The following is an 18,150-nucleotide window of genomic DNA, read 5'->3' as shown; positions in this document are numbered from 1 at the left end:
GATTAACTGGCCATGAAAAGTAGGACAACAGATGCATTGATCTCTTCTCTTGAATTCATGCAAAGGGGGTAAATTTTACCTGTGGGTGGTGATGTAAAACGAGCGAGATCAAATTAGCTGCTCAATATACACAACATCCAATTTTGTTCCCATTGAAGTCAATACAATGAGCAACCAATTCAATATCACCTATTTTCAGCCGCAGTTAAAAAGACCCCCAAAGAGTCTGAGAAATGTGTAAATCAAAAGCCGCAAATACTATATATTGTATCCAGAGTAACGCAGAAAAGCAAAGATTTGTATGTTACCATGTTCAAACCATTATTTTGCTGCACTTTTGTAGTATTTTGATTCAACACAAAGGTGTTAATTTATACTGTAATTTTATTGAGTTAGTAAGTCTGGATCTCATCCATAACAGTGACTTGTAATAGTTTATATAGCTAACACAAATCATACCATGTGTATATTGTAAAATTATTGCTTCACCCGGATAAAGCTGCGGGAGATGTATCCAGGTACAGCCTGTGCCGTTAAGAATCTTTATTGTTTCATACAAAATATTAATGCATCGATTTACTTAACAACAAACTAACTCTAATCTGGGTTAGTCGCAGTGATATGAATCCTAGATGTACAAACTCAAATGTTAGGGATGGAATTCTGGTGGATTGAGCACAGCTATATATGATAGCTGATCATAATACCAGTCTACTAGTTGCAGTTGATATTAGCTTTGTATCTACTTTCTCTGCAGCTTTTAATGCTGCATTGTCCCACAGTGAGTTTTTTGTTTTCTTTTTCATTATCATATTTACATGAATCACCAAAATAATATATTGTGAAGGGATGTTAATAACCCAAATTTATGAGTTAAATATTCCACAAAAGACTATCAAATACTTTTCAGTGAGGTTTTGAGGTTAAGTTAATTCATTGTTTGCTAAGTTTTTTTTATAGTGAAATCCAGAGCCACTTCATTACAGCTACAAATAACAAAAAAAGAATTCTAGCTTATCTAATATGTACTTTGATTTTAAAATATTCTGTCCTCCAGATAGATGATTCCAGTTGCATTGTGACTGAGAGTATGTTAGTGAGCAGCACAAAATAAAAAGTGACAATTGGAAGTTCAGTTCAGATATCCCAAAAAAAAATTATTTGAATAACATTTTCCTCTGAATTTCTCCACTCTTCTGAAGATGCTAATTTTCTCCATGGTACAGCTCCACAGGCATTACCTTGTCTAAGTGGCCGTTTTCTGTGTATGACCCAAGACTCAGAGGGTAGGCAGGAGCATGGGTGTTCACAGTTGAGGCCAATCTGTCATTGTCTGACATTCTCAATCATTCACTTTCCATCAAGAATCACTGGGTGATAGTTTTCAGGAGTGGGACCCTGCCAATTTTTCACCACCCTAGTCTATAAAGGAATTAAATTACAATTTTTTCTGAAAATACGTATTTTTAGGAATACGACTAAAACCTGCCACTAAAGTTGATATATTTTCTGTTGTCATAAATAGTTTTTTGTGTTTATGCCTTTTATGATAATTAATTATTTGCTTTTCCTTATCCAGAAAGTTGGTCTGCTGAATAAACAGTGACAATGTCAACGAACAACATAGCTCAGGCAAGGAAAATGGTGGAACAGTTAAGGATTGAAGCTGGTATTGAAAGGATCAAGGTGAGATTTATAAATGTGCCTGTTTACTTAGGTTTTTCACTGAAATAAATTATTTTCTGCCAACCCACATACCACACATTGGGCTGAAGTTGGTTCTGTTCCTGACATCGGGCTGTGGGGGGGCTGGAAGATCAGAGCGGCAGTGGCCCACCATAGAACCCGGTGCCAGGATTGCTGGGCTCAATCCTCCAGACGGCGGAGAAGCACCGTGGCGGCCGCTCTGCAACGGGACCCAGGTTTAAATATTTAAATTACCTTGCTGCATTCATTGAAATGGAATTCCTAGCGAGCCTACCTTCGGTTCCGGATCTCCAGTGCGACAGGCAGCACTCGCGCGCCTTCACTTTCCTGTCGAGGGAAAGCTGACACCAATGAGGTGGGGAAGGAGGGAATTCAGCATTTGTAGTGTAGCGGGGGGTGGGGGCGTCAACTCTGCAATTTTAGTGTAATGGGGGGCAGGAAGGAGTGAACTCTGCATTTTGTGGCAGTTGGGGCAGGGTAGGGGTCAACTCTGCATTGTTAGTATAGTTGGGGTGGGAACGGGGCAAATATGTATTTTTAGTGTAGTGGCAACTGTGCATTTAATATGCAGAACTGGCAGCCCTTTAAAAATGGTGCCAGCACCTCGAAAGAGACAGTTGACGCCATTCACGGTGTCGCCAAGGCCATCCCCGCCACATGATTGGGAGGGGCGGCCACCCTGTATATGGTAATGAACCGCCGTGCTCAAGATCATGGCGGCACGCGGCCCGTACATGCTGCCCATTTTTTACGCCCGCAACCACTCCCAGCAGCGGGACAACAAAATCCAGCCCATTATAACTCAGTCAAGAGGACAGACACAAGACATTCTCCCAGGCCAGTGCTTGATGGTATTCTGCAACCAGCTGCCTGGAGGTCTCCAAAGCTGACTCAGGTTGCTATCTTTTTCATTTCTCCCCCAGTCCTTGCATTTGATCAACACCCCATCAGATGGAGGTTCAAATTGTCCTGGGTGATGAATCACATGCCCAACACACAACTTCCTTCTCCATGTGATGGGTCATTTTAGTACTTCAATGCCAGTAAAATTAATAGCAATCTCAGCCAACTGCGATTAATGAAACTTTTCCCGATTACAGTGGTCAGATTTTGAGTTTTAATGAGCTCTGGATCTTGCAATGTGCGGTTTGCAATTTCTCCTCATTTTAATCCTTTTCACTATTTAAAATGATACATAAAAGAGGTAGCTCCACAGCACACATCAGCACGAAGGATCAGAGCCCTGTCATGCTGCATAACAGAATATGAGGACAGTGCTGCACATCAGACACCTCCACATATGGCAAGCTGCCATTCTCAGTGCTACTGTAAATGATGCTCACTTGCTTTCCTATTGATAGAGAGGGAGATTCAGGCATGATCCCAGGCCATCTATAGGCATTTTGTAGCAGCATTGATGGAGGCCTGAGATTAAGTCCTAGTTTTGCAGTTCGCTCAACTGGAGTATGTGTATTTCTGGGGGAGACCCTCTAAAGGGGTCAAAAATAGAGTCTCATTCTCCACACATGTAGTTACAGTAAAGATCAGAAAATGCTGGAAATATAGAACAGGCCCATCAGCATCTAATGAAGGGACTATAGCTAAAATGTTAAACTCCCTTTTCTCTTTTCAGATACGAATGAACCTGCTGTATACTTACAGCATTTTGTAATATTTTCAGATTTCCAGCATTTTCCAGGTTTTTTCTTTTTATCTATAACTCAACTTAAAAGATAGTTTTGCAAATATGTTTCGGTTTCTTAGTAATAAAACAGAAGATTCAGATCTTCCCCCATCACGTAATATTATTATACAATTATTGTAAAAGAAATATATTGCACTCTATTGCCTAACGAAGACCCCAATCAAAATATTTGTTACTGATTGCGGTGGGAGAAACGCACTGTTGGTTCAGTCCCATCCCTCCACAGATCGCCTAACATACCACTCTAAACTTTCCAAATTAAAGAAAACCACAGCCAAATTGACCATCTATTAATCGCCGAATGAGGCTAACTAAATCAGGTGTCTTTACATCAACAAATTAACTGTTTAATTGGAAAAACTAAATTCTTAAACACTACTAAAATATAAAGAACATTTAAAAAAGAAAAATTAGTTTCCTTGCAGATTTACGCTCCTGCCAATGTGGAACAGTCCAAGGTTGCTTGAAGTCCTCACAGTCATCCAATGGGGAAAAAAAGGTTCTTCAACAGTAGGACAGTCAGTAGTCTCGTTCCAGTTGAAGTGATGCTCTTCTCCTTTTTCCAGCGATGAATTACAGTTCAGTAAAGTAATTGGTTATTTCCTTTTAAGTAATTAATCAGGCTTGATTTATCAGAATTCTCAGAGTATAATAAGCAGGGTTTCAGTAAACTGAGGGAGCACTCTCTTTCCTTCAGTATATACTGGCAGAACAGCTGTCTGTGTCTGCCTGTTAACTTTGTCTGTCGAAAGCCAGTTTTTAGCTAGTTTTTCAAAAGGCAATCGGCAACATTATATCTTTGTCCTTGTTCTTCGAATGGCTGTTGCCGGGTAACCAGGATGAATTCTTTGAAGCTGGTTGGTTCCCTCTCCGTATGGTTGTATCCAACAGCAACCAAAATGCATCTTCTTAGTAATTTCTGGGGCTTGCTTGTTCTTAAAGCAGTACTGATCCTTTGCAGCCTTAAAAGAACACCACATACTTCTCGGAAAAGAAAAAAAACTACAGGATCATAACAATGGGTTGTATTATCCAACCTGAAAATGAAGAACAAAACACATCACGTTCTGATCAGAGAATCTCTACGCAGATGTTGCTGCACTAGACCCTCACATGGAAACTCAGCCACAAAGACTCATGGACTGTCCCTCCCATGCCTGTAGCTTGTTCTCCTTGACTATAAGCGTCAAGAAAACACTGATCACACTAAATAACACTCCACTGGAAATGGTTAGCAAATTTTGCTACCTTGGGTCGAAGGTAACAGTCAATCTGTCCCTTGATGCAGTGCTCGATACACGCATAGGGAAAGCAGCTACCACCTTTGGCCAACTCGTAAAATGCACATGGGATAACACCAAGCTGACCCTTAGGACCACGCTGATGGTTTATAAGGCCTGTGTTCTCAGCACCTTGCTGTATGGCTGTGAAACATGGGCGACTCACAGCTACCAGGAAAAGAAGCTCATTCATTTCCATTTTTGCTGTCTGTGGCAAATTATGGATATATCTGGCAGGACCAAATCACAAATGTGGCAGTCGTCTCAAAGGCAGAGCTCCCAAGTGTATTGATACTAATCAAATAGAAGTGGCTTCGGTAGATCAGACACATTCACAGGATGGAAGACGGTCACATACTGAAGGACCTTCTGTATGGTGAGGCAGCTTGGGCCAGTTGACCAGTGGGCGCCCAAAGCTCCGCTTCAAGGATGTTTGCAAGCATGACATGAAGGCCCTAAATGTCGACTATAGCAGCTGGAGTCAAGAGCTGGTGAAAGAGAGAAATGGCGATACATCCTGTTGGACTGGTGTGCACCACCATGATAACCAGTTGCTACAGCAGCTTGGCAACAGGCGCCACCGTCAAAAACAACAACTCACAGCGTCACTTTACAGCGTCACGTGCGGCACTTGTGGCAGAACTTGCCCCTTAACGATTGGCCTTCACAGCCATCAACAAAAATGCACCAAGAGAAGACACCCTACCGAAATGGATTGTTTGCTGCATGTCCATCATCTTCCACAGATGGAAGGATGCCAACTGACCATTATCCAACCAATTACTATGAATGGGAGGTAAAAACAAATTAAGACCATGGCTATCCTCTCACATCTCCAGCAGACTGGTGCTGTTATTTCCATGAACTCCCACTCAATCTTGCTCCTTTCTAGACTTGCTCACAGACATGATAGAGGGCATAAAATACATCTGCCCAATTATGAGAGGATGCAGTGTATTAATATGCAAATGACAAAGAATATGATATACAACATATTTTCCATTATTTGTATCATGGCAAGATTGGACATCAAGGAAACCTGTTTATCCCTCTTGTCCAGTGTCACTAGAAGCAGTGAAGGGCACTTGTGCCTACTTTTGAATTCTAAAAAGGATTTATGACTTCGTCAGCAACCAGAGTTGCCAATGGTGCTATTAAGTTGCAACTTCTGAGACTTTGTGCAGCCATACTCTCACCATATTTCAAGCAGGCTCTTCAGCAGACACTAGTGAGCCTGTCAAAATTAAGCAAAATAAGGGAATGACTGAAAAATCCACGGTGAAGGTTGCACCTTGGTAGTGTGTAGAGATTCCACCACACCAAAGTTCCACTCCCAATTTTACTTAATTCTTCACAGTTATGGCTCCATAATGTTCCAAAAATCTACACAGATACTGGCAATTTGCTTAAACGAGTCAATTCTGTCCTCCCATGCTTGCAGTGCTTTGTGAGAAATTGGAGTTAAGATCCATTAAAATGAATGGATGGTACTGTTGAGCTGTACGCCTGCGATTTCCCTCAATATGAGTCCTTCAGTACATTAAATCGGCCCTTAAATCTTAATCCCAATGCTGCCCCAATGCTTCTGCCCTCCCTATACCTGGAGTCACCATAATAAGTTTCCCTGTCGATGGTACAACTAGTTCTTTTAATTATTATCAAGGAGTGCGCGAATGGGGTCCTCCCCTTACACTAAACACCCTGAATTTGCGACTAGAATAAACTTACTACTGGGCAGGGTCACTGTGATACTGGCCCATGCTCCACTGCTGCCAGCCAAAACCAGACCTGTGACCTCCAGCCAGCTATACTGGGCACAACTAGGTTCTTCTACTGCACCTTGCACAGTTAGTTCTCCCAAAGCAGCAACCCATATTGTTTTATCCCTTGCCAGTGACGCAGCACCCTCTCTCCTTCTGATCAACGGAAAACCTCTCCAACCTTCTCTCTGCTCTTCTCTCCAGTCACGCAATACCTACTGCACCAGATAAGCATTATTCACGGATGATCCTTGACATGGAAAGCTGGCAGAGCTGTCAATTGCTTGGCATCACATCCAAGCCCAGTTCTGTTCTCACTCACTGTCCACGAATATGGACTTTCAACATGGGCCATTGGATAGTGATCAGAAGTAATAACCCCTTGATCACCCAAGCCCACTGAGATCAGTTATAATGCACCTACCACCACGCTGGCTGAAATCAGTCAACTCAGCATGAATTTTGGATTGAACCTGGGTCCTTCCTGAAACTTTTTCTTTTTTACTTTTTTTACAATTTTTTTTAATGTTTATTTCATTTCATCTTAGTTTGTTCAGTTTGCTTACCCACTGTTTCTTTAATGTTTGTACTTGCTGCTGTTCAATCTTCAATCCGTTAACACCCTATCTGTACTAATGCTTTGTCTTTCAACACACCATTAACATATTGTTTGCCTTTGCTCCATGGCCTTTTGGTCAGCTATGTGGCCTTGTCCAATCTACACCTTCTCCTTTGTTATCTCTTGCCCCACCCCCGCCTCACTTGCTTATAACCTTTGGCATTTCTAATATTTGCCAGTTCCGAAGAAGGGTCACTGACCCGAAACGTTAACTCTGTTTCTCTTTCCACAGATGCTGCCAGACCTGCTGAGTGGTTCCAGCATTTCTTGTTTTTATTTCCTCCCTGATACATATGGCTCAGCCATTTATTAGATAAACTTCAGGAACAAGCTGCAACATTTCTGTACTGCAACTTCAGTTTTGTTTAGATAAGAATTGTTCCCTGCAAGAACCTTACCTGGCAATAGAGAGCTTTCCTTTCACATACAAAATATTCCATCTGATGATTGAATACTTAGTCCCATCTATTTGACTGGGCAATCAAAATTTGCATATACAATCAGATTCTTGATTTATACGCACTAACTGAAGGTCGCTGTAGGATGTTGGTTTGGGATTAAAGCCCACCTCATACAAAATGTCACAAAATATAAATCCCTATGAATGTAATGATCATTCAAGTAAAGTACAGACAGCTCTGAACCTTGTTATCAATAAGATGCCCAAACCCTGATTTCTGAACAATTTTAGAAAAATAAATGTTCAAACAAGTGAAACTTTAAACTGCATCTCAATAATTGCAATTAACAAAACACAACAGACTGAGATGATTTTCAAATAATAACTTTTAGTAAATGGATACAAAAATTTGCTGTTACTGTGTAAAGCTATAGAAAAATTCTGTTACTACACAATCATAAACCTCTCCATGTAGTTGCAGAATTTTGCTTTAACTTTTCACACAAAGCAAAATACACAAGGTGATCCTAGAATAAGGATATGTTTTCCAGTGTTAAATTCCTCAAAAATCGGAAACCAATTACATTAGAAGCATGTGATTGAGATGAGAGAGTGAATCCTACAGCACAAAACAGTATAAAGCCACAGAGATGAGGAGAAATTTCTTTGCTCAGAGGATTGTGAATCTTTGGAATTCTCTACCCCAGAGGGCTGTGGAAGCTCAGTCATTGAGTATGTTTAAAGTAGTATTTTGCTTTTATTATGTTGAAAGTAGAGATTGACAGATTTCTAAATATCAATGACATAAAGGGATGTGGGGATAGTGTGGGAAAAAGGCATTGAAGTGGATGATTAGCCATGATCGTATTGAATGGCGGAGCAGGCCCGATGGGCTAAAGGCCTACTCCTGCTGCTATGTTCCTAGAAAGACAAAATAAAAAACTGCAGATGCTGGATATAAACATTGGGAAGACTGAAGCCATCATCTTCAGTTCCTGCTCCAAACTTCGTTCCCTAGCTACTGACTCCGTTCCTCTCCCAGGCAACAGTCTGAGATTAAGCCAGTCTGTTCGCAACCTTGATGTCCCATTTGACCCCGAGATGAGCTTCGAATCTCATGTTCGCATCATGACTAAGACCGTCTATTTCCACTCCATAACATTTCCCCTGTCTCAGCTCATTTGCTGCTGAAACCCTCATTCATGCCTTCATTATCTCTAGACTTTACTATTCCAACCCGCTGCTGGCTGGACTCCCACATTCTCCCCTCCATAAACCTGAGGTCATCCAAAACTACTACTAGAAAAGATCGGATGTCCACCAAAGCTACTAAGTATCATCACCTCATTCCATGACAATATGAAAGGCACAATTCAACATGGTGGCTCCTCATCAGAGCCCTTTCCTATCCTGAGTGGTGTGAAACAGGGCTGTGTTCTCGCACCCACACTTTTTGGGATTTTCTTCTCCCTGCTGCTTTCACATGCGTTCAAATCCTCTGAAGAAGGAATTTTCCTCCACACAAGATCAGGGGGCAGGTTGTTCAACCTTGCCCGTCTAAGAGCGAAGTCCAAAGTACGGAAAGTCCTCATCAGAGAACTCCTCTTTGCTGACGATGCTGCTTTAACATCTCACACTGAAGAATGCCTGCAGAGTCTCATCGACAGGTTTGCGTCTGCCTGCAATGAATTTGGCCTAACCATCAGCCTCAAGAAAACGAACATCATGGGGCAGGATGTCAGAAATGCTCCATCCATCAATATTGGCGACCACGCTCTGGAAGTGGTTCAAGAGTTCACCTACCTAGGCTCAACTATCACCAGTAACCTGTCTCTAGATGCAGAAATCAACAAGCGCATGGGTAAGGCTTCCACTGCTATGTTCAGACTGGCCAAGAGAGTGTGGGAAAATGGCGCACTGACACGGAACACAAAAGTCCGAGTGTATCAGGCCTGTGTCCTCAGTACCTTGCTCTACAGCAGCGAGGCCTGGACAACGTATGCCAGCCAAGAGCGACGTCTCAATTCATTCCATCTTCGCTGCCTTCGGAGAATACTTGGCATCAGGTGGCAGGACTATATCTCCAACACAGATGTCCTTGAAGCGGCCAACATCCCCAGCTTATACACACTACTGAGTCAGCGGCGCTTGAGATGGCTTGGCCATGTGAGCCGCATGGAAGATGGCAGGATCCCCAAAGACACATTGTACAGCGAGCTCGCCACTGGTATCAGACCCACCGGCCGTCCATGTCTCCGTTATAAAGACGTCTGCAAACGCGACATGAAATCGTGTGACATTGATCACAAGTCGTGGGAGTCAGTTGCCAGCATTCGCCAGAGCTGGCGGGCAGCCATAAAGACAGGGCTAAATTGTGGCGAGTCGAAGAGACTTAGTAGTTGGCAGGAAAAAAGACAGAGGCGCAAGGGGAGAGCCAACTGTGCAACAGCCCCAACAAACAAATTTCTCTGCAGCACCTGTGGAAGAGCCTGTTACTCCAGAATTGGCCTTTATAGCCACTCCAGGCGCTGCTTCACAAACCACTGACCACCTCCAGGCGCGTATCCATTGTCTCTCGAGATAAGGAGGCCCAAAAGAAAAAAAGAAAACCTGAGGTCATCCAAAACTCTACTGTCTTTGTCTTAACTTGCACCAGGACCCATTCCCCTATCACCCCTGTACTCGCTGACCTACATTGGCTCCCAGTCAAGCAACAACTTGACTTTAAAATTCTCATCCTTGTTTTCAAATCCCTCTGTGGCCTCATCCCTCACTATCTCTGTAATCCTCTCCAACCCTCCAAGATATCTGCGTTCCTCTAATTCTGGCCTCTTTAGCATCTCCGATTTTAATCACTTCACCATTTGTGGCTGCGCCCTCAGTTGCCTGGGCCCTCAGCTTGAAAAGTGCCCTTGAGCTCTGGAATGCAAGGCTGAGGACTCAAGTCTGAGAGTTGCTACAGAAAATAGAATGCTTTGCAGTTGAGAATGTGGGTAGATTTTCCTGCTCTTGCACCTAACTGTACTACATCACCTGAGACCAATATGTAACTGAGAATCGGGTGAGATGGAGAAAACCCCCACAAGGGAACCCATCTGATTTATCATCTGTTAGTTTAAAAATGAGTCAGTTAGCTCAGTTGGCTAGAGTGTGGTGCAGAATAACGCCAACAGCGCAGGGTCAATCCCTGTACCAGCTGAGGTAGTTCTTGGGGCCTGCCTCCTCGCCTTGCCCTATTGTGATATCATGGCATAAACCATGATTAGCAACCCTCGGACAATGATGATGCTACATAGAGAGAAAGATAGATTTGTTGAAAAGAATGGAATATCAGGTGGGTTCCAATATGGGCATGAAGTCCTCCTTGCCTGATTTTCCACTATGCACTGTGCCCAGTGTTACGAACGAGGTGGGAGGAATGCACTGTCTTCTCTAGTTCCATTTCTCCATAGGTCACAACATATATTTAAATATTTACCCAGTTACCGATACTGTCAATCATAGACTCTACTGTTTATCCCAGAATAAAGTACACCAATCAGGTTTCCTTAATAAACAACAAAATTATCAGTTTATTATAAAACAAGACATAATCAGTAATGAAGCAAAGCATTAACACACAGATTGAAATATGAAAGTTCCCATTTTACCTTAGCCCCTCACACATACACACACATACATCGGTTAACCGAAAAATAGATTTATTTTCTTTTTAGAGCTCTAAAAAAAGACAAAAAAGAATACTTTGGCCGAATACTTGCTAATTCTTGAAGAAAAAAGAGAAGATATAGAAAGATGTCAGTTGTCCCTTTTTTTTTGGTTTGGTGTCCCAAATATGCGTAGACAACTGTCACTGGAATGTTTCTCTGGAGCAATTCGTTCAGGAGACATCGAGGATTTATCCGGCAGGTTTTCCGGGCGAAATTCGGCATCGGGGTTTCAAGCAAGACTTTCAGGACAAACATAGCATCAATTTCGCTATTTCTTACACTCGCTTCTAAGAGCTTCTCAAAGATATGGAAAAGCTGGCTGGCTTTTCAAAGAGATGGAAAAGGCTGAGCTGGGATGACTGCTCTCTTGGCTGGTTTTTAAAACTCCTTTTTAAAACACTGTTCATATGCCAACTGCCTGTCCAAAATGAAAACAAAACAATATCTCAAGAGTCAAGCCTCCTGACCCCTATAAATCTTGACCTATCACTTCTGTGTAAACATCTCCCCCAAGTCAAAAAGTCCCTGCTGGGTATTATCTGAAGGCAGGTGACTTCCAGTACATGTTGTTTGCAAACAAGACCTCTCAGTCCTTTGAATGGCCCCAGTGAAAAAAAAATCCATGGAATCCTTTTCAGTTTTCCCAAATAAAACACAAGTCCTCAAAACTTAACAAAAATTGGAAGTACTTTCGTAACACCAAGCAATCCAATATACACAAACAGATAAATCTTCCCCATACCTTCCAGGACTCCTTATTCAACAGGTTGTGACAATTAATAAAGAGCAGTAAATTATGGCAGTTGTTCAGTTGAGCATTTCACCCACCTTCTGCCCCACCCTCACCATTTTCTTCCCTTCTTTCCTGAAGATGTTGACTCCTTCCTGAAGTACTGTCGATTGGCACCTTTCATCTCCTTATATCTCACCCAATTTGCTCATGTTAATATGTGAACTTCGACAATGAGTTTTAGTGCCCACACCAAAATTGAATTTGCCCCCCAAGAGTATGTAGGGAAGGGACCTGGCAAACTCACAGTATAGTGATAATCAAGGAGAAGAGCCAGGAACCCAAACTTCGTAGATATTATTATGGATCAGGCTGTTTTTATATATATTCATTTCCATATAAATTTCAAAATTGTAAGACCCATCTGAAAGATTTACCTAACTACTAGAAGTGTATAAGATTTTGAGATCTTACCATGATTCTCAGCTGACAGTGGGAGAGAAGTTTTGCATTGTGTCCCAGGCCCAACCATTTTCAGCTGCTTCATCATTGACCTTCCCTCCATCATAAGGTCAGAAGTGGGAATGTTTGCTGATGATTGCACAGTTTTCAGTACCATTCAAAATTCTTTAGATAGTAAAGCAGTCTGTGCCTCATGCAGCAAGACCTAGGTAACATTCAGACTTGGGCTTTTAAGTGGCAAGTAGCATTTGTGCCACACAAGTACCAGGCAATGAGCATCTCCAAAAAGAGAATCTAACCACCTCCCTTTGGCATTCAGTGACATTACCATCACTGAATCCCCACCATCAATATCCTGGGCTTAACAATGGAAAACTTAACTGGAGCAGCCTTATAAATACTATGAATACAAGAGCAGGTCAGAGGATGGGAATTCTGTGGAGAGCAACTCAGCTCCGGACTCCTCAATTCCTTTCCACCATCTACAAGGCATAAGTCAGAGGTTTCATGGAATACTGTTCACTTGCCTGGATGAGTGCAGCTCCAACAACACTCAAGAAGCTCGATACCATCCAAGACAAACCAGCCCGCTTGATCGACACCCCATCCACCACCTTAAACATTCACAACCTCCACCACCAGCGCATAATGGCAGCAGTGTGTACCATCTACAAGGTACACTGCAGCAACTCGCCAAGGCTCCTTGGACAGCACATTCCAAACCTATGACCTCTACTACCTAGAAGAACAAGGGAAGCAGATGCATGGGAGCAGCACCACCTGCAAGTTCCCCTCCAAGCCACAAACTATCCTGACTTGGAACTATATCGCTGTTCCTTCACTGTTTCACTGTAGGTGTACCTACGCCATGTGGACTACAGCAGTTCAAGAAGGCAGCTCACCACCTCCTACTCAAGGGCAATTACGGATGAGCAATAAATGCTGTCCTTGCCAGCAATGCTCACATCCCATGAGCAAATTTAAAAAATTCCCTTCCTAAACCTCTCTGCCTCTCTTTCACTCTTTTCTCCTTTAAGAAGTTCCTTAAAACCTACCTCTTTGACCAATTAGGTCAACTGCCCTAATATTGCCTTACATGGCTCGGGATCAAATTTTACTCCTAACACTCTTGTGCTGTATGAGTGAGTGTTGCATTATTGAATGAGGTGTTGCATTATTGATACTGGGCCAAACCTTGTTGGAGCAGGGGCATCAAGCAGCATTTGCCATTTGTTAGAATTTTTCCTGTAACCTTCAGCTTGAATATAATTTGCACTCCAGGTTGTTGGAAGAGCAAGCTCATAATGGTGAGTGCCAGGGCAACAGAGCATCTGGGACCTCAGTGAACAACAGGACCAACAGTGTATCTCCTTAATCAATAAGATTTAACAATTGAGAAAGAAGGACTGTGAAGGAGGTTGAATTAGTAGGTAATTTAGAGTCAAATCAGATACAGAAAGAGAAGTAAAGAGAACCAAAGATTGGAGAGACAGAGAAAAGAATCAGAATGAAAAATATTAAAATTTGGAACTTTTGCAACCTCTCAGAAGAATTTAATGAGACTCAATATTAATTGAGATTGATTAACATTGCATTAATAATTATCATGTTGTTAAAAGGGTACATATGCTGTTAATTATGAGCCCTAACTTTCTGCAGTAAGCTTAACGGGCAATTAATGTGCAAATCGATCAACTTCTTAAAAGTAGCAGTGAGGCGACAGGCAAGATGCGGTTTGTGTGAAGCAAACAAAGCAGTAATGTAAATTGACCAGCAAGTTCTGGAGATAAGCAATTCATGTCACATTTCTTAACACCCTGAACATGTTGGATGATTTACACATTAATAATAGCATGTGGCATTAATATGCCCTTTTTTCCTAGGAAGATTTGGCTCAATATCTTTGTTAACTACAAATTTACCTTTATGGAAAACCTATTAAATGAAACACACAAAGCAGGAAAACTTAGGGTACTTATTGGTCACCTAAATATTCTGGAAACAGAAAATATGGAGGGGATCATCTGAAACTGAGGTCATCGGCCCATAATCAGTCTCTTGGCAGACTGCAAATGCACCAGTTCCATTGCTGGCATGATATGCCCTCTGTTACTCCAAAATATGCATTCCGCTATGATGTTGTTCGTCCTTCAAGACGAAGATGACCATGTCGATCATCCTGGGTGTTTAATATGGTTCCATTGGGTACGTAGGTAACTGCTAAGGCCGATCTGCGCCCGGAAGGTTCTGCTGCAAATAGGGCAGGATGTTGTGTATTTCACTGAGTAAGACTAGCATGTGGACTCACAACAAGCAGCCATTATTGAACTAGCTTTATTTGCACATCCCCAACAGAGAGGGCAGTATAACAAAATGCTCAGCTATTACAATATGCTACACTCCCTCCCCACTTAAAAAAACTTATACATTAAAATGTAAAATGGTACATGCACATAATTTCCCAGAATAAAATAACAGTACCTGAAATTTTGCAGGTTGGGTTGCATGCTTGTTGTTACTGTAAATCTTACCTTTGGCCTTCTTGTCTCGAGAGACAATGGGTAAGCGCCTGGAGGTAGTCAGTGGTTTGTGAAGCAGCGCCTGGAGTGGCTATAAAGGCCAATTCTAGAGTGACAGACTCTTCCACAGGTGCTGCAGATAAAATTGGTTGTCGGGGCTGTTACACAGTTGGCTCTCTCCTTGCGCTTCTGTCTTTTTTCCTGCCAACTGCTAAGTCTGTTTGACTCGCCACGCTTTAGCCCCGCCTTTATGGTTGCCCGCCAGCTCTGGCGATCACTGGCAACTGACTCCCACAACTTGTGATTAGTGTCACAGGACTTCATGTCGCGTTTGCAGACGTCTTTAAAGCAGAGACAGGGACGGCCGGTGGGTCTGATACCAGTGACGAGCTCAGTGTACAATGTGTCCTTGGGGATCCTGCCATCTTCCATGCGGCTCACATGGCCAAGCCATCTCAGGCGCCGCTGGCTTAGTAGGGTGTATATGCTGGGGATGTTGGCCACCTCGAGGACTTCTGTGTTGGAGATACTGTCCTGCCACCTGATGCCAAGGATTTTCTGGAGGCAGTGAAGATGGAATGAATTGAGACGTCGCTCTTGGCTGATGTACGTTGTCCAGGCCTCGCTGCCGTAGAACAAGGTATTGAGGACACAGGCTTGATACACTTGGACTTTTGTGTTCTGTGTCAGTGCGCCATTTTCCCACACTCTCTTGGTCAGTCTGGACATAGCAGAGGAAGCCTTTCCCATGCGCTTGTTGAATTCTGCATCGAGAGACAGGTTACTGGTGATAGTTAAGCCTAGGTAGGTGAACTCTTGAACCACTTCCAGAGTGTGGTTGCCGATATTTATGGATGGGGCATTTCTGACATCCTGTCCCATGATGTTCATTTTCTTGAGGCTGATGGTTAGGCCAAATTCGGTGCAGGCAGCCGCAATCCTGTCAATGAGTCTCTGTAGACACTCTTCAGTGTGAGATGTTAATGCAGCATCGTCAGCAAAGAGGAGTTCCCTGATGAGGACCTTCCGTACTTTGGTCTTAGCTCTAAGACGAGCAAGGTTGAACAACCTGCCACCTGATCTTGTGTGGAGGAAAATTCCTTCTTCTGAAGACTTGAACGCATGTGAGAGCAGCAGGGAGAAGAAGATCCCAAACAGTGTAGGTGCGAGAACACAGCCCTGTTTCACGCCACTCAGGATAGGAAAGGGGTCTGATGAGGCACCGCTATGCTGAATTGTGCCTTTCATATTGTCATGGAATGAGGTGATGATACTTAGTAGCTTTGGTGGACATCCGATCTTTTCTAGTAGTCTGGAGAGACCACGTCTGCTAACGAGGTCTAAGGCTTTGGTGAGATCAATGAAAGCAACGTAGAGGGGCATCTGTTGTTCACAGCATTTCTCCTGTAGCTGGCGAAGGGAGAACAGCATGTCAATGGTGGATCTCTCTGCTCGAAAGCCACAATGTGCCTCAGGGTAGACACGCTCAGCCAGCTTCTGGAGCCTGTTTAAGGCGACTCGAGCAAAGACTTTCCCCACTATGCTGAGCAGGGAGATTCCACGGTATTTGTTGCAGTCACCACGGTCACCCTTGTTCTTATAGAGGGTGATGATATTGGCATCGCGCATGTCCTGTGGTACTGCTCCCTCGTCCCAACACAGGCAAAGCAGTTCGTACAGTGCTGAAAGTATAGCAGGCTTGGCACTCTTGATGATTTCAGGGGCTTTTCCGCTGGCTAGAGAATCAATGGCATCACTGAGTTCCGATTTTGTTGGCTGTACGTCCAGCTCCTCCATGACTGGCAGAGACTGGGCTGCATTGAGGGCGGTTTCAGTGACAACATTTTCCCTGGAGGTAGTGTTCCACCCAGCGGTGCATTTGCTTGCGTTAGTCAGTGATTGTGTCCTCTGATTTAGATTTGAGGGGGGCAATCTTCTAGATGGTTGGCCCAAAAGCTCTCTTAATGCCATCATACATTCCTCTGATATTTCCAGTGTCAGAGGCCAGCTGAATATGACTGCATAGGTGTTGCCAGTAGTCATTTGCGCAGCGCCTGGCTGTTCTTTGTGCAGTGCTTCTGGCTGCTTTAAGTGCTACGGATGTTAACTCGCTGGGGGCTTTCTTGTAGTTCAGCAGTGCAATGCGCTCAGCGGCTATGACAGGTTCCAGCTCTTCAATGTGAGATTGAAACCAGTCTGCATTCCGCTTCACACATTTGCCATCGGTGGTCATTGATGAGTTATAGATGGCGTCTCTGATGTGGGCCCACTTGGTCTCTGCATCCCCTGTGGAAGTGTTTTGAAGGGCTTTTTCAAGTGAATTTAGAAACTTACGTTACTGTAATCACAACTAAAACAAATATGACCAACATTTCCAGAGTAATTTACATGTAAACAAATGTTTTCCCTTAACACCAGTATGTCTTTAACAAAAATATCATCATTTGACAAGAAGTAATGAAAAGAACAACTTATTTCTTCTTCCTTCCTACATACTTTCAATTAACTTTCAATTGGCTTCTTTCTCTTTCTGCCTGGGTAACTTCTTCCATTTCCATTAGTTTGACTCTGCTCTCCCAACATCACTGACTGTGTCAGCCCTGAACTTTGCCTTTGACTGCCAACTCCACTTAAAGGTTGGGACTGTGAAATTGATTGATTAGTCTTAATCAAAGACCCTGACACACTTTGCTCTACCAATGGATTCTGTCATGCCGGCAAACTTTCAGTTTCTTTCTGACTTGCACTTTCTTTCTGACTTTCACTTGAGACTGTAGGAATTTGGACTATAGGAGGTTTCTCATACTCTCCCTTTTTCAGATTTCCTCTTTCAAGCAAATGATCTGCATGATACTGACGGAGTCTGTTTCCAGTCTTCACTAGATATTTGAATGCACCTAGTCTTTTTACAACAACTCCAAACACATACTTCTCCTTATCATTTCTGTTTTTCACCATGACCTTCTGCCCAACATTGAACTCTCCAAGTTTCATGCCTCATGTATTATGACTCATCTTCACTCTGTCTTGCTTTTCTCTTACTTTTTATTGATGTCAGGCTTAAGCAACTCCGAGGAGTGTGTTTAAACACTAACTTGTAAGGTGAGCAACCTGTTTTAGACTGTGGGGTTATTCTGTAAGAGAACTGAAAATTATCTAGCCTGTGCTGAAGTGAAACATGGAAATTACTGCCTAGCTTGTCACCCAGCAATTACGTCTGCAAAGACCTCTTCATAATTTGTACACTTCTTTCTGCAG

The 18,150-nt window shown here is 42.9% G+C and overlaps 1 protein-coding gene across 9 annotated transcripts in view; it reads left to right on the top strand.

Annotated features, from left to right (window-relative positions):
* LOC137369239 (guanine nucleotide-binding protein G(I)/G(S)/G(O) subunit gamma-7-like) overlaps positions 1-18,150 on the top strand; it is a 361,449-nt gene that overhangs the window by 329,393 nt on the left and 13,906 nt on the right. For all 9 annotated transcript variants that reach the window (XM_068030143.1, XM_068030144.1, XM_068030136.1 and 6 more), the window contains one exon: positions 1,580-1,686. In XM_068030143.1, the coding sequence (XP_067886244.1) occupies positions 1,609-1,686 (78 nt within the window). In that variant the 5' untranslated portion in view covers positions 1,580-1,608. The remainder of the gene's footprint in view (positions 1-1,579; positions 1,687-18,150) is intronic.

The sequence above is a fragment of the Heterodontus francisci genome, chromosome 4 (assembly GCF_036365525.1).
Source record: "Heterodontus francisci isolate sHetFra1 chromosome 4, sHetFra1.hap1, whole genome shotgun sequence".
NCBI classification, from domain to species: domain Eukaryota; kingdom Metazoa; phylum Chordata; class Chondrichthyes; order Heterodontiformes; family Heterodontidae; genus Heterodontus; species Heterodontus francisci.
The sequence above is the reverse complement of the archived record's forward strand: the minus strand, read 5'-3'. Positions and strand labels throughout refer to the sequence as shown.